Below are 17,239 nucleotides of genomic sequence, written 5' to 3'. Positions count from 1 at the left end.
TTTGGGTTTGATGAGGCCCTGAAGGTATTAATGGGGCCCTTTATATGTCCAGCTGTCCTTTGTCAACAACAAATCATTGCTGTTTATTGTGTTGAATGTATGCTATATAGCAGGGGTGGCCAACTCCCAAGAGACTGCGATCTACTCAGAGTTAAAAACTGGCAGTGATCTACCCCCTTTTGGGGGGTTCAGGGCAAAGTTGTTGAGTTTTTTCAGGGAGGTAAAATGTTGAGCTTTTTTAAGGGGAGCCACAGTTGTTCTGCTTCTTTGGGGGGAGCCAATGATCTACCAGTGATCTACCGCAAACGTCCAGGGATCTACCGGTAGATCATGATCTACCTGTTGGACATGCCTGCTATATAGTAATTTATGGACCTAATGGGTATCTAAAGCCATTTGCACATGCAGAATGTAGGCACCCTATATACTGTATAGAAATGAGCAAACCAGTGATATTTTAGGGAGCAGGCTAGCAGACAAGGGCCATTACTTACATTATAGGAGCTGCTTGTTTAGTCATTTAGTTGTGTCCGACTCTTCGTGACTCCATGGACCAGAGCACGCCAGGCACTCCTGTCTTCCACTGCCTCCCACAGTTTGGTCAGACTCATGATTGTAGCTTCGAGAACACTGTCCAGCCATCTCGTCCTCTGTCGTCCCCTTCTCCTTGTGCCGTCAATCTCCCAGCATCAGGGTCTTTTCCAGGGAGCCTTCTCTTCTCATGAGGTGGCCAAAGTATTGGAGCCTCAGCTTCAGGATCTGTCCTTCCAGTGAGCTCTCAGGGCTGATTTCCTTAAGAATGGAGAGGTTTGATCTTGCAGTCCATGGGAATTTCAAGAGTCTCCTCCAGCACCCTAATTCAAAAGCATCAATTCTTCAGCGATCAGCCTTCTTTATGGTCCAGCTCTCACTTCCATACATCACTACTGGGAAAACTATAGCTTTAACTATACGGACCTTTGTCGGCAAGGTGATGTCTCTGCTTTTTAAGATGCCATCTAGGTTTGTCATTGCTTTTCTCCCAAGAAGCAGGCGTCTTTTAATTTTGTGACTGCTGTCACCATCTGAAGTGATAGGAGCCTACACAGCACAAAACACTGTTGCTGTATGTATGTTTCATTTTATTTCTTTTTTATCTTATATTTTGGAAATGTACATCCAGCTTTTTTCCCTTTAAATTTTTTGAGGCCCCTAAGAGAGTGGGGCCCTAAGCTATAGCTTGTTTAGCCTATACGTAAATCCGGCACTGAATTTTCTGGTGCTGCATGTGTACCCTCCGCCGCCGCCATATCAAGGCTGTGGGTGCATGAGTTTAAGGGTTGCTTTGCAGCTGAGGAACACCCTTGCATTGAGTTCGAATGAGACCAAGAAATGGAGGTTGGGCTGAGGTGTGGTGGTTGGCTCAAGGTCACCTGGCGAACTTTGTGCCCCAGTGAGGATTTGAACCCAGGTCTCCCACTCCCTTGCCCGACACACTAAGCGCCATGTCACGCTGTAATTCATTGCACGGGGAAGCTTGATCTGCTCTGATCAAACTCTGGCCTAGCAAGTTTGGTCTCTTCCATCCTGGAAGTCTGTGTAAACCCTTTCCTGCTTCCTTCAAAGTTGCAGTGGTAAACCTTCCCAAGGGAGTGAAGGGAATTAACTGGCGGTGTTGCAACAGCAGCTGGAAACAACTGCAGTGATTGACTTGGGAGTTGCAAAAGCTTTTGAGACTGATTCAACCTGTTCTCAATAAATTATCTGGTTGCACACAGGTTGATGAAGCAGAGGGAGTTGTCCCTTGAGCCTTTGCTGGGGTAGCGTCCGGTGGGAGGGGTGGAAATGTTGGATGAGGTCACAAGCCAAGCCTACCACAATCTGCGGTAGTCGCCCTGCTAAGGAAGTGGGCAAGAGTTGGTGTGACACGATTGCTGCACGCCCAGGGCGAGGGAGAATCCGGCTCCCCGAGATGTGTGGGATGTGTCTGCTGTTGGCGTGAGGCAGATAAAACCTGTAGTTTTGCTGTTCAGGTCCTGACAAGATCAAAGCCCAGCCTTCAAAGCCCCATTAAAAGGGGTGTGTTTGTAACACGGGGATATAAACACTTCTTGTGCTGGGACGGTCGTTTTTTAAGACACAGCTGTTGATGCCAGTCGTCTCAGGTAAGCCATGCCACCTACCTAAATGGGGTTTAGGAGTGGGGAGAGGGTGTCCTGCTAAATCTGTGGTGGGTTGCTAACAGTCTGGCTAATTCAGCATGGTGATTTTTCAGCAGGAAAGGAACTTAAGAGTCCATCCCAATTTACCCAGCATATTTGCATTTTGTTATTTTTTTATTCTCAGATTCATGGAGTACAATATTAGAGTAACCTCAATTCAGTCTTTGAGCACATGGTTAAGAACTGATATGCCAAGTTCTGCATGCCCCCTCCCACAATAAGATCGCTGCTGAGATTTGGACCAGCGGCTTCTAGTTTGTAGGTGATGGGCTTAATTGCTGTTCTGTGTCAACTTGCACACTTTTAACATGCACAGGAATGTTGTCCTTGCTGTAGATCAGGCATAGGCAACCTTGGCTCTCCAGATGCTTTGGAACTACAACTCCCATGATCCCTGACCACTGGCCCTGTTAGCTAGGGATCATGGGAGTTGTAGTTCCAAAACATCTGGAGAGCCAAGGTTGCCTATGCCTGCTGTAGATCATTCAGCTTTCACAGCAGTTGGAACACTTGGGCAATGCGTACTGCAGAAGGAAGGGAAAACAGCACAGGGAGATGAGATGCAAGTCCTAAAAATAGGACAAACGAGTGGGATCTGCAACAAAATGTTGCAGGGTAGCCTCACCTAACAGGAATGCTCTGTTTGGGGTTCTGCCAGCCAGCTACGCCGTTCTCTAGGATGAAATGTTCCACCCCACCCCACCCCCATTTTCTGTTTTTGCTATCTGTAGCTTGTTAGGGTTTTCAGCATTGTTTACAATTTAAAAGTACAGTGTGTAAACAGACATTTTACTTTAACCATGACTCCTGAGCAAGCTTGGTCCTCACCCGTCCCAATTAAAATATAATAATAATAATAATAATAATAATAATAATAATAATAATAATGCAAATTTTGGGTTCATCTGAGCATGCTTATACCACACTTCTGCTTTTCGGTGGTACTATTTTAGTTACAATTTTGTCGGCACCCACCCACCCTGAGTTCGGTATTAGAGGGAGTGATTATGTTTGTGTATCATTTTAGCAAAAGAAGCTTAGGGAACCAGTATCTTGAGCCTTTGTTAAATGCAGGAAATATTTTTTAAAACTTTTTTTAAATAAAAAAATTGCTCTTTACCTGCCTTTTGCCCAGTCCTGCAGAGAAATTAACCGAACCAGCTATAGTTCAATGCCACCTCATTGAGAAGCTCTCTGCAATATTTTGTAGATATTTGAAAGCCAAAGGAAGAGGGAAAGAGTGGGAAAAGATTTGGTCCACACACACACCCTACAACTATAATTTCAAATAGTGTATAGGAAGTAGGGATGGAGGAGAAACTCAACTCAGTTCGCATTCAAAGGTGAATGTATCAAATCTGCATTTGAGATTTGAACTGAAACTTAACCATCCTTTGAAATTTTCATGTACAGCATCTAAATTTTGTAATGCAGTCATCCAACCAATGTTTACCAAAAAAATAACATTAACAAAAAATAGGGGAAGTCCTGCATGAAAATGATTATGTTTATGAAAATTGCTTGCCGGAATATGCTATGTTAGTCAAAGCTACCCCTAAATGTGTGTTACTGGGAGAAATTCGATCTAAAACACTGGTGAATTTTCAAGAGGGTTATTTTTCTTAATTGCAAACTTGCTGCTGGAATGTGGAAAACTGAATTTGATATTGGGAAAATGAAAAACCGAGAGAACCAGTGTTGTTATTACAACAATTAAAACACAACGATAGAGAGTTTGATCCCTGATGGGAGGAGAGGAATTAGGTGCCTGGTGGTGGGAGCGCTTAGTAACTTCAGTTTGGTCTTCCTTTCTGTTGTTTTACAAACTCATTGCCTGCCTCATGCTTGACTCTGAGCCTCTGGGATAGACAACCGAGTGGGAGTTTGGGGCATGCTAATCCTGCAGTCATTAGGTTTATTACTTGATGACCTGTTTGAAACTACCATAAGTTGCCTCGCCAGGATTTCTTGGCGCCCTCGGGTGAGAACCAGCCAAGGTGGGTAGTGCCAAGAAGAAGGAATGGCTTGGTTTACTCACACACCCAAATTGGCATGCTGGAAACTCAAGCAGGGTGAGGAATCTGCTGCTCATCCAGGGAAATGGTCAGGGTCATTGCTCATGAACTTATCCAGCTCGAAACCTAACACACATTTCCCGAGTCAGTGGAAAGCAGCCAAGAGCATCGGTGCAGTAAATATTGTTTTGGGGCATGTGCTCAGCATGGAGGTTGAGTGGAGCTTACCTGTGCAGCCACGTAACCTGCATTTTTTTGCGGTTGTGTGAATGAGTCCTGCATCACTTATTTAGTTTACTTCAAAAAGTATCTGTTCCACAAAAAAAAAAGAAATGCCACAACACATTTGTTTAAAAGCTATGGATAAATATGATACTTTTATTTGCTTGGGGGGGGGGAGTACAGTCATACCTTGGAAGTCAAACGGAATCCGTTCCGGAAGTCCGTTCGACTTCCAAAACGTTTGGAAACCAAAGCGCGGCTTCTGATTGGCTGTAGGAAGCTCCTGCAGCCAATCGGAAGCTGCAGAAGCCCCGTCGGATGTTCGGCTTTCCAAAAAACTGGAACAGTCACTTCCGGGTTTGTGGCGTTTGGGAGCCAAAACGTTCGAGAACTAAGCTGTTTGAAAACCAAGGTACAACTGTAGTTTTGTTATAGTCCTCTGGATCAAGGGAGACATGGTTGTCTGAATGCTTCACTACTGTGATCATATCCCAATTTCTGCTTCCTGTGACATACCCATGTTCTCCCATACCAGGTGCTTACATTTTCCAAAACTTAGAAGGGGTGAAATAAATTGGGTTCTGTGTTTGCATCTGTTGGCCCAAAGCAAGCGGGGGCTGGGGGTGGAGGTGGGATTCGGCCTCACTTCTTTCTACCTAGAAATTAACTGGAGTCCTGAGTTCAGAGGTGCTGCGCGGCCAACATGGGTAATGTAATAGGTGAAACTGGCTCTGATACGTTGAGCCTTCAACATCTGCGAAGGAGTAGGTTGGTTTCTTCCTTGGAGCCCTAAGCTCATTGGGTTGTAAATCTATATGGCTTTGCAAACAACATACATTTAAAGCAGTGCCTGCCCCAAAGAATCATGGGAATTATAGTTTGCTAAGGGTGCTGGGAACTGTAGTTCTGCACCAGGAGTGAGCTACAGCCCCCATTATTCCTTTCTGGGCGGGGAGAGGCTTAAAGGTGCTTCAGAAGTGTGCTGTGTCTGCAGCCTAAGTGGCGCCACAGAAGATATCCAGACTGTTTCAATCCAAGCATTGCAATACAGGGGGAATGGGTTCACATCTGTCACAAGGCTCAGATCACCTTCCTCTCTGATGAAATGTATTAGGCTACATCATTGCTACAGGGTTATAGTGGACAGAATCCTTTTAGAAAATGGGAAGTCAATCTTAGGCAAGTCAATCAAAAAAATTCCTCTTTTTTTGGCTCAACAATTTCAGTGGTTTCTTTTAGGGGGGAAACAACAACTTTCGGGGTGTTCTGGTCTTTACTTTTGGAAACAGAGCAACCCTACCTGATCATTAGATATGGCACAAAAGTCTCCCCCCCCCCCCGCCTCCCTGCCTGCGACACAAACTGCTGCTTAATTGGCAGCTCAGTAATTCAGATTTTTTAAAAAAGCAGCATAGCAAAAGAACATAATAAAAGTCCTGCTGGACCTGGTCCTCTTCATGCAGGCAAGATTCCCGGAGGCTGGTTTTCAAAGGCGCGTTGCCTCCAAATGTGGACGGAGAACAGAGCCATTGCGGGAGTGAGTACAGAGGTCTGTCCTGAAACTTCCAAAAGCAGGAGAGAAAATATGTCTCTCTCCACTTTCTACACACATCTGATTTGGTCCCAAGAATTGGACGCAGGGCCCATCCTCGCCAGCTCTGCTAAAGGGAAGGCCCCATTGCTCTTAGTTGTGAAACCTGCATTTCTTTAGCATCCACATTTTAAAAAATGCGTACCAATTATTTCTGTAAATTGAGCAATCCGATCTGTATTTGTGGGCTAGGAATGAGTGAATCTGACCATTTCAGTTTCCTGTTTCTTCCAGATTGTGATTTCTTTATTATTTTTAAAGCCAACATGGGCATTCGTCAGCATCTTAGTATAATTTTCTCCTAATATACATATTTTTGCAATGTTCCCATATGCAATACATTTTTGTATGTTATTTCACTAATATATGCATTTCAGTGCACAATTTAGCATTCACATACACAGCGCCGTCTTAAGCGCCCCTGTTGCCATGGTGCGCCGGATCTCTCTGGCGCCCTTCCGCCCCGTTTCCCAGTGCGGTGGGCAGGTGGGCGCCGCGCACAGCTGCGCAGCGGACCGGCGAACTGGCCGGCCAGCGGGCGGGCGCAGCTCGCGGCGCCCTCCTGGCGGGCCGGTGCCATGGTGCCCTGCGCCACCGGGGGTCTACGATAAGCCGGCCCTGCACATACTTGTACACGTTCCTCAGCTGAGAGCTGTGTTGCAAAATTCAGAGGAGTGGGAATTTTCAAAGGATGAGAGTGTTTTGATTTGTGTATTAGGTAGATTTGCCTTTGTATGAGAACTTAATCGAATTTCTCTCCTATCAATACTATTGGTCTCACTTCACTGATATGTTAATATGTGTGTCATCTTGGCTGGTTGATCTCTCTTTTTTAAAGTCCTTGGAAACTGTTTGGATCTGGTATGTTGACAGAAGAAAGTTTGATGCATGTACTGAATGAAGAGGACAGTTTGAAATGTAATCTCAGTTTATGGTGCAATGTGGCCTAGTTGCTGCTGCACCGTAAAATCTCTTAATCCTGTCTGTCTACTGACAACGGAAAAAGACAATGAAGGTTGGGTGGGAATGGTGGCAAAGGTAACAACAGATGAGGGCTTTTGCACTTTTGTACATTTCAGTTACGAATGAGTGTATTTCAGGTAGGGGTGAGGACTAAGGCCACATTCACGCCATACACTGAAAACATTATGATACTACTTTAAACACTCGTGGCTTCCCCCAAAGCATTCTGGGAGCTGTAGTTTGTTAAAGGTGCTGAGAATTGTTAGGAGATCCCTATTCCCCTCACATAGTAGTTTAGCAGTCCTCTTCTTTTCACAAGGAACTCTGGGAATTGTGAGTGGAATAGGGATCTCCTAACAACTTTAACAAACTACAGCTCCCATAATTCTTTGGGGGGGGGAAGCCACTCGTGTTTAAAGTAGTATCATAATACTTTCAATGTATGGTGTGAATGTGGCCCTGTTTTAACCAAAAACATAGATTATTTTTTTTAGAAGGATTTGGAGGAAGAGGGAGAAAGGTTGCCCCATGCAGATGCATGCAAAGGTCTTTGTTTCCATGTGAAATTGGTACAACTGAACCAAGAAATTAAATCTTTCCACTTTTATTTCTAGGAGTGGAGACTTGGGCAACACCACCGCTTCTGACTCCCATTTGCCATGGGAGACGCTCCTGCAAAGGTTGGGATGCCTGCCAAACAGCCCAGTGTGAACAAGATAATTGTGTACGACAAGGCCAATTTTGAGGGGCTTAGCAAAGAGTTCACCTGTGACATCCCTGACCTTCACGACCTGGATTTTGGCGATTGCATCTCCTCCCTGAAGGTGATTGGGCAGCCTTGGGTCGCCTACAAAGCCTCCAAGTTTGAGGGGGACGGCTTTGCTTTTGAGGAAGGGGATTATGAAGCGATCGATAAGAACAACAAAATCTCCTCCCTCCGACTGGTCCACTACGATCTCTCCGACCCCCAGATCACCCTCTACGAACTCCCCAACTATGAGGGCCAGAGCAAAGTGGTGAAGGAAGAGACCAACCTCACCTATGGCTACTTCAATGACCGGGTCTCTTCCCACGTGGTGCAGAGCGGCGTCTGGCTCCTGTATAAGCACCCGAACCGTGGCGGGTGGTGCCACATTGCCTGGCCCGGGGAGCGTGTCCACGACTACAAAACGGAGCTCGACTTTGACGACAGCTTGTCCCACTTGCGCCCCCTGCAGGCCGGCCGCCCCATCGTCACCACCAAGCTCCTGTGGGACCAGAAGAAAGTAGAGGACGAGAAGGACATTCTGATCGATGAGATCGTGGGAACCAATTGCACAGAGTACGAGCAAGCGTTCACCGCCAACACTTGCCGGGAGTACAACGCCACTGTCATCCAGAGCTTCCACTTCAGCAACACCACGTCCCTGAAGCTCGGCTTCTCCTTCCAGGTCACCGTGGGAGGTGCCAACATCTTGGTGGTGGAGAAAGGGAAGCACGAGTCGACCACCACCAGCGAGAAGGTGGAGGTCATGCTGCCTGCCAAGATCCCTCCTTGCACCCAGCTCACGATTCAGGTGGTCAAGAAGGAGACCACCACCTCGGTGCCGGTGGAGCTGACCATCTGCCAGAATGGGAAGGAAAGGAAAGAGCATGCGGAGTACCGGTGTGTGTCTGGACGCACCATCAGCACCAGATACACCATGAAGCCTGCCTCAGCAGCGCAGGGTGCTGCCGTCACCAAACCTTCTCGTGTGGGAATAAGGGAGCATTCCCAGGCTCAGCCTAAACCAGGAACATCTGGGGAGAGATCCTAAACCCCTGCCTGAATGAGTTTTTTTGGTGTTGCTCAAGGACCTCAGTGGGGTGGCCACTCCCATATCATACTCTGTGGGTGAAGGGGAGTCTTGTTTCAAGGGTGTGGGACCTGTGGCCTCCAGGTGTGGCTGGACTCCCAACCATAGCTGCCAAGTTTTCCCTTTTCTCGCGAGGAAGCCTATTCAGCATAAGGGAAAATCCCTGTAAAAAAGGGATAACTTGGCAGCTATGCTCCCAACCCTCCTCCTCCTCCTCAGCTGGCATAACCAGCGGTCAGGGGATGATGGGAGTTGTAGACCTGCAACATCTGGGTGGCCACCGGTTCTGCATCCCTGCTAGGCCGATTTATCGCTGGCTGCGGTGGTGGTTTCTGGGTTTGTAGGATTGGTTTAGAGAAGGGTTGAAGATAGCATTGCATGGGAGTAAGCTACTATGGTAGTTCAGAGGGCAACTTCCACATTGAAGAACACATGAGGTTGACGAACAAAATGTAAATAAACGAATAATGACTCAAGTCTTCTCTCAAGGATGTTCCAGCAGACAATAACAAAGCCAAGAATGAGTCTACTGAACTGCCTCTCCACAAACATCTCCCAGTATATTTATGCTTATCTGGCAGGAGATGGTCAGTGAATGGTCCACCTTGGAGGAAGATTAGTTCAGGCGTCTCTTTAATCCTGGGCTGTCCAGTACCAGTCCTAGACTAGCAGCAGTAGAACAGCAGCAAGGCTATCCAGGTCAAAGGTAGCAGGACCAAGAAGAAGGGCCATAACTCAGGAGACAGAGCCTGTGCTTTGGATGCAGATGGTCCCAGGTTGAATTCCTGGCATTTCCAGACAACAGGGCTGGGCAAGGATTTCAGCTGAAATTCCGGAGGGCTATTGCCAGTCATTGTAGAGGTAATACTGGGCCAGATGGAGATATGACTCAGGATAAAGCAATTCCCAATGTCTTTACATACCCAAAGAAATGGACTACAGTGGTACCTTGGTTCTTGAACTTCATCCGTTCTGGAAGTCCATTCCAAAACCAAAGCGTTCCAAAACCAAGACGTGCCTTCCCATAGAAGGTAATGCAAAATGGATGAATCCATTCCAGACTTCTAAAAACAACCCCTAAAACAGCAATTTAGCATTATTTTTACTATCTAATGAGACCATTGATCCATAAAATGAAAGCAGCAAACAATGTACTGCAGTCAGTCACACAATCAATCGATCAGTAGCTGAACTGGGTTCCACACAGGCACAAGAACAAAACGAAAAAGAGCCGCGAAACAAAAACACAAAACAAATAGCAAAAACAGACAGGCCTCAGCGTAACACTCAGAACGGAGCACGTTTGGCTTCCGAAAAAAAGTTTGCAAACCGGAACACTGACTTCTGGGTTTGCAGTGTTTGGGTTCCAAGTTGTTTGAGGACCAAGGCATTTGAGAACCAAGGTACCACTGTACATCATTCCAGGATGACTGGTTGCAACAGAGGTGAAGAGCAGGAGCATTCAAGGTGCACCACATCAGCATGGAAAGCAATAAAATAAAATTCCTAATGTTTCGAGCAAGCGAGCACAGGTTGCAGAAAACTCTTCATGGTCACCTGTCAATTCTAGGATTCTCTGGGGTTTTTTTTTTTTAATGTCCTGACTGCCTTTCTTTGACCACGCATCTGCTTGGGAGAGACAACGTCACTGTCATGCTGGGTAGCAACAGGTCTGAAACGGGATTGAGCAACTTCTGGCCCACCCAACGGTGTTGGACTACAACTCCCATGATCCCAGGCCATTGGCTATGCTGTCTGGGGCTGATGGGAGATGTATGTGGAAGACCACAGGTTTGCCACCCCTGGTCAAAATGAACTGAGATTTTTCTCTGCTGCCTGCTTTCCAGGAAGAAAGGGGGAGAGGAGCGCAAGGAGTCTTGATTTAAAATAAAATAAAAGTGCTTTGTGCATCCGCATCTAATTTTGCCCCTTTCTAAAATTTATTTATTGGTGTGTGTGCTTCCCCCCCCCTTTTTGTAAAATTACCAAGCAATAAAATAAAATTGGGATTAAGGGGTTTTCTCAGGACATTGGAAAGTGTTGTGCTGTGTTCCAAGTGGTGGTGGCACTCCTCCTTTTGCGGGGTGGGAGATGACAGAAGTACCCCTATTTTCATCTCAGGAATATTGGAGTGCATAGGATTATTTGTTCCTGGCAATTTGTTCCTGACAAAGTGCTCACTTGTGCCCATCTCTCCAGGCTGAGCTTCCTGCTCTCCCCACTGTGCTAATTCTCACCGCACCCCAATTTTGCATTCACCTGGTTGTGCAAACGTCAAAAAGAACGAAAGGCAGATGACTCAAAATCCTGATCCCACGTTGGCTTAAGTAATTGGTCGGCTGGCACAAGAATTGAGAAACGAACAGGATGTTGTATGGGGTTTCTGAGAAGGATTGCTAAAACGAGAAGCGTCCCCATTTGCTTAGTTTGTCAAAAGGAGTTTTTAGCCCGCGTGTTCGCACATTAGTCATCATTAGTGACTAATCATTAGTGCGTCTAGATCCAATAACAGGAAACCGGATTAGGATTAAATGGACAATTCTCACCATGGAGGGGTCCTGCCTGGGCTGACCAAGAGGATGGGATTAAAGGCCAGTCGAGAAAGAGAGACTACAAATGGGAAAACTAAATCAGCCCTGAACATTCTGACAGTAAGAGCTGTGTGCAGTGGCAGAGCATTCCACACTGGTGCCCGGGGTGGATGGGTGTGCCAGTGCCCCCCACCCACTGGAGCTAAACAGGGCCATGCTGTGTCACCTGCCCAGTGGGCAGTCCGGCTGGCTGACGCGGCCTTGCTTTGAGGGACGCACTTGCGGGGTCCTGAGAGTCCAGCACTGCTTTGCGAGACTCTCCAAAACTGTGCAGGGCTTGTAGGGCGCTGTGAGCTGTTGTGTCCTTCTCATGGTGGCCTCCAACTGGAGTGCGATGTGAGAAAGACACAACAGCTCATGACACGTCAGGGTGTTGTGAGGAATGTGACTCCCTCAAACTGTGCCCTCAGTGATGGCTCCCCCAGCCTTGCCCACGCTACACCACAGACTGTGTGGTTGTGAACAGACTACCTTGGAAGGTGGTGGACTTTCATTCATTGAAGGTTTGTCAACAGAGGCTAGATGGCCATCTGTCAGAGATCCTTTTTGCATTGCTGGGGATCAAGCCTCGTTGAACTTTGGGGTTCCTTCCAGCTCTGCAGATCATCTTCAGGACATTGTCAAGAACAGCGTCGAGAAAATACAAGTCATTTCGCTGTTCCCGCTGTTTCTGCTTGCTCACGCTGTTGACCCTTGGCTTGCACCATGCTAGTATTAAACTATGACCCCTCTGGGGTTGCCATGCGATTGCATCATGTGAGTTTCAGGTGCACGGAAGAAAAACATATAGAGTTGCCAAAGAGGGGGGAAAGGTCCGTGCTGTTCATTCAGGTGTAAGGGGAGCAACTTTGCACTTGAGCCCCACTCGCTCTGTGGGTCTTGGTCCACCCATTGAGCCTGCAATGGGGGAGGGGAGGCAGTTAATGGGGTCTGTTGATGTTGCCGCTGGAACTGAAAGTTGGCCCCTTTCTGCTCTTTGGAAGGGTCAGGTCACCACTACTTGGTGATTCAGTGCTGTCAATCATTGATCCAGCGGAGACCTGGCCGTGTCGTAACCTTTCGCCTAGTTAAATGTTCTGCAAGGGGAGGGGAGAATCCTGCCTGGTGAAATTAAACAGCCCTTTGGTCTCAACAAGGCATGACATTGATGACTCTGTGGAAAAGACACAGACATTTGGCCCAATTTTTTTTTAAAAAAAATGTTTACAGCCTTGGGAGCCCAATCCCCCTCTTGCAGGGACTGCTGAATCAACTTCGGTGAAAGGACTGGATTTGTACATGTGAAGGAATGAGTCTACCTCCTGAAATTATTCTGGAAGGCCTCGTGTACAATAATATGAGGAGTGTTCCCCGATATCCCTGTTGCCCTCTACCCATTAGTTAAAGGTTGTTGCATCCATATAAGAATAAGATGTGTGAGAACGAGAATAGGCATTGCAATTTTTTTAATGTGATGGGAAAGCTGCCTTAGTTCTCCCAGGTCTTGAAAGGGAAGAAGAAGAAGAAGAAGAAGAAGAAGAAGAAGAAGAAGAAGAAGAAGAAGAAGAAGAAGAAGAAGAAGAAGAAGAAGAAGAAGAAGAAGAAGAAGAAGAAGAAGAAGAAGAAGAAGAAATATTATTGATATTATTTATACCCTGCCCATCTGGCTGGGCTTCCCCAGCCACTCTGGGCGGCTTCCAACAGAATATTAAAATACAATAATCTATTGAACATTTAAAAATTCCCTTCAGATGTCTTCTAAAAGTCTGGTAGTTGTTTTTCTCTTTGACATCTGATGGGAGGGCGTTCCACAGGGTGGGGGCCACCACCAAGAAGGCCCTCTGCCTGGTTCCCTATAACTCGGCTTCTCGCAGCGAGGGAACCACCAGAAGGCCCTCGGCGCTGGACCTCAGTGTCCGGGCAGAACGAATGGGGGTGGAGACGCTCCGTCAGGTATACTGGACCGAGGCTGTTTAGGGCTTTAAAGGTCAACACCAACACTTTGAATTGAATGGGACAGGTTCCCAGCTCAGTTTCTGAAGCCTCAAGACCAATGTGCTGTAAAAGATCTCTGCTGTAGACTCCAGAGAGCTGCTGCTGCTCAGGGGTAGACATTACCGATGTCAGGCGTAAGCCAAGACGTATTGTAAGGTGGATGACTGGCTTCCCAAATTGACCAGACGAAATCTCAGGCAGTTGAACAAATTTAGTGTATCTGAAGAAGTGTGCATGCACACGAAAGCTCATACCAAAATATAAAGTTAGTTGGTCTTTAAGGTGCTACTGAAGGAATTTTTTTATTTTGCTTCGACTCAGACCAACACGGCTACCTACCTGTAACTAAATTTATTATTGGTTTGTCGGCAAAACAATATGGAGCAGCAGGGAAAAAACCATTCCTCATTCTGCCCGACCCATGGGCATACACAGAGTGCTTTTATAACAAAACTTACCCACCCCCTCAAAATGTAAGTTACAAAGCTTCTACAGGATGTGCTCTTGTGGTTTATGCTAGACAGGATGGAACAAAGTGTGGTTTAGCTAGAATTTCTTAGAAGTGCTGTGCCTGTCTCTTTGTGCAAAATGTTGCTCTTGTGCTGAAACAGAGAAAGAGAGAATTCTACTGGCTGCATAACATGGATTCCCTCTGGTTACTTAGGGCCTGTGTGGCCTGACCAGGATTATTCTGGCCCTGGTCATTGCCACCCTATAGTATAGAGGGGTTTAAAATCATGTAGAGAAAGTGGCATGGGAGAGGTTTTTCTCCCTTTTCTCCTTCTCTCTTATAATGCTAAGGTCACAAGAACAGGAGCCTGCTGGATGAGGCCGGTGGCCCTTCTAAACCAGCATCCTGTTTGCACTGCGGCTGACTGGATGTGTGCGGCGAGCCTGCAAGCAAGACCTGAGTTTCCACCGCCACTCTCCCCACTCTGGGATTCCCTGCAGCAGGTACACAGAGGCACTATGCCTCTGGCAATGCTGGTCAAGCAGATCCTCCATGAATTTGTCCTCATCCTCTTTGAAAGTCTTCCAGTCATCTAATGAAGCTGGATGGCTGACAAAATGAGGTCTCCAAACACCACACAGTTAAACTAATTTGCTCCCGTGTAATGTGATGACAGCCACCAACATGGATGGTTTTAGAAGAGGGTTGGACCCATTTGTGGAGGATAAGGCTTCTAGCCACAATGGCTATGATCTAAGTTTCAAGCAGCGTTTTGATTAACGACGCAGAGTTCTTCATTGAAGGAATAAAATCTTTACTAAGTTTAAAATAAACATCTTCATAACATAGTTCCAAAAACGTTTAAGAGATCACACACTGAGTACAGGCTCTGTTCCATACTAACACGACTGAGACTCAGACAAAATGGCCGCTACATATGAGGTGAGTCACATGGTTCAAAATGACTTTTACAATTAACAGTTAGGCTTCAACAGTTTTACCAGGCCGAATGACTTTGATGTTCCTGTTCTCTAGTGTCTTTGTCACATGACACTAAGTACTTCTAATGTTGGTAGCAGTAGGCCTCTATAGCAGTGCTCCCCCCCCAAAAAAATGTTTGGGGATACTCTCATTTTGACTCAAGAAAATCACCATTTTTATAGTTCAAATCGGGGAAAATAAATACAGTAAAGGGACAAAAGTACAAAGATTCACAAAATGTTTAAGGGTATGCGTACCCCTGCATCCCCCCAGAAAAAACCCACTGCTCTATAGTAATAATAAATAATAATAAATTATTTTATTATTTTTACCCAGCCCATCTGACTGCGTTTTCCTAGCCACTCTGGGTGGTCTACAGCACATATGAAAACTTAGCAAAAAGTCAAGCATTAAAAACTTCCCAATACAGGGCTGCCAGTTGCTGGATATCACAGTTGGGGGTAGCCAACATTTGGAGCCAGTGTGGTGTAGTGGTTAAGAGCAGTGGACTCTTAATCTGATTAACCGGGTTTGCGTCTCCGCTCCTCCACATACAGCTGCTGGGTGACCTTGGGCTAGTCACACTTCCCTGAAGTCTCTCAGCCTCACTCACCTCACAGAGTGTTTGTTGTGGGGGAGGAAGGGAAAGGAGAATGTTAGCCACTTTGAGACTCCTTTGGGTAGTGATAAAGCGGGATATCCAATCCAAGTTCTTCTTCTTCTTGGCTCCTGCTTGTGGGTGTCCCAGAGGCACCTGGCTAGCCACTGTGAGAACAGGAGGCTGGACTAAATGGGCCTGATATGAAAGGGCTCTCTTTATGCTCTGATTGCACCTATGGAGGAGGTGCATGGTTCTGTGTGACAAGACTGTGCCTCTGCCCCTCTTGTCTCCAGCTCCGCATCTGCCTCCAACTTGGCTCCCTCCCATTGACTGGTCTAAGTTCTCTCCCATCCCAAAGGAGGCTCTGTGCTCTCAGAAGGGGCAATGGAGAGTGTGGGTGGATCTGCTCCCCTTTTCCCAACATTTGGAGTCACAAGGGGAGAAACTCCATCCCCAGAGAAGGACCTTAAAGCTGGCCTGCCCTGCTTCTTCTCCTTTCTCCTCTTCCTCCTCTTCCGTCCGCAGCCATCAAACCTTGCCAGATTCTGATGGAACAGAGGCCTTATGGCAACTTCTCCTTTTCTATTTTTTCAGCCATTTTGTACTTTTGGGGCTGAGCCTGATTTATCCTATGATCTGCATGGTGCCTCAACAAACTATTTCAAGTACAGTATAATAATTTGTGTGATTATTAAAACAGGGTGGTGCTGTTATTTCAAAATCCTTCCCGTCAGTTCAAAGTAGGCTACTTTCAAAGTGGTTTATGATCAACAAAAATTTAAGTGTATGTAAAGGTAAAGGTAAAGGACCCCTAGACGGTTAAGTCCAGTCAAAGGCGACGATGGGGTTGTGGAGCTCATCTCGCTTTCAGGCAAAGGGAGCCGGCGTTTGTCCAGTCAGCTTTCCGGGTCATGTGGCAGCATGACTAAATCGCTTCTGGTGCAATGGGGCACCGTGACGGAAACCAGAGTGCACAGAAAGGCCGTTTACCTTCCCGTCACAGCGGTACCTATTTATCTACTTGTACTGGCGTGCTTTTTAGCTGCTAGATTGGCAGGAGTCGGGACTGAGCAATGGGAGCTCACCCAGTCGCACAGATTCAAACCGCCAGCCTTCTGATCGGCAATCTCAAGAGGCTCAGTGGTTTAGACCACAGCGCCACCCGCATTCCCCCTTAAGTGTATGTATGACACAGCAAGGACAATAACTAAACCAGGGCAACAGAACTGGAAGAAAACAGAAGCCTCGGTGCTTTTAAAAGGAATCTGTCCTAACCAGACAACAATCAAAAGTGGTTTCACCAGATGCCTTATTTTCTTTCAGGTGGTGTTGATCTTTATCTTCTAACCTGCCCTGGGACCTTGTGGTGAAGGGAGGGCAAGGAATCAAAGTAAATAAACAAGTTCGGTCCTAAATAAAATAGACCCTTCATTTCTGTAGCAGTAGTCTGCGGGAGGCAGTGGAAGACAGGAGTGCCTGGCGTGCTAGGGTCCATGGGGTCACAAAGAGTCGGACACGACTAAACGACTAAACAACAACAACAAGTCTGCTTTAGGCCTGCATATTTTGACAGAGTACGTTGCACGCTGTTGTGAGATACAGAAATGTTATTGTTATGTCGTGGTTGCAGTGCCTATACGATTTCAGCTCTTCGTGTAATCAGCTCTGAGTAGTGATTCAGCATGCTAGCAAGGATATGCTAGGAGTCAAGTCTAACAAGAACAATCTCCTTTATTGCAGTAGGAACTTGACTGACTGGAGGGAAAGGGTGAGCTCCTTATATACTGTAATCTCAGGAACAGGAGTTGGGGAAA

The 17,239-nt window shown here is 46.5% G+C and overlaps 1 protein-coding gene across 1 annotated transcript; it reads left to right on the top strand.

Annotated features, from left to right (window-relative positions):
- Positions 1-1,898: 1,898 nt before the first annotated feature.
- Positions 1,899-10,748, top strand: LOC118080876 (epidermal differentiation-specific protein). Its single transcript, XM_035106846.3, has 2 exons — positions 1,899-2,144; positions 7,607-10,748. The coding sequence occupies exon 2, from the start codon at positions 7,652-7,654 to the stop codon at positions 8,786-8,788; it is 1,137 nt and encodes a 378-aa protein (XP_034962737.2). The 5' UTR covers positions 1,899-2,144; positions 7,607-7,651; the 3' UTR covers positions 8,789-10,748.
- The last annotated feature ends 6,491 nt before the right edge of the window (positions 10,749-17,239 follow it).

This window comes from Zootoca vivipara, chromosome 2 (genome assembly GCF_965207765.1).
Source record: "Zootoca vivipara chromosome 2, rZooViv2.hap1.1, whole genome shotgun sequence".
NCBI classification, from domain to species: domain Eukaryota; kingdom Metazoa; phylum Chordata; class Lepidosauria; order Squamata; family Lacertidae; genus Zootoca; species Zootoca vivipara.
This window is presented reverse-complemented; position numbering and strand designations above follow the sequence as displayed.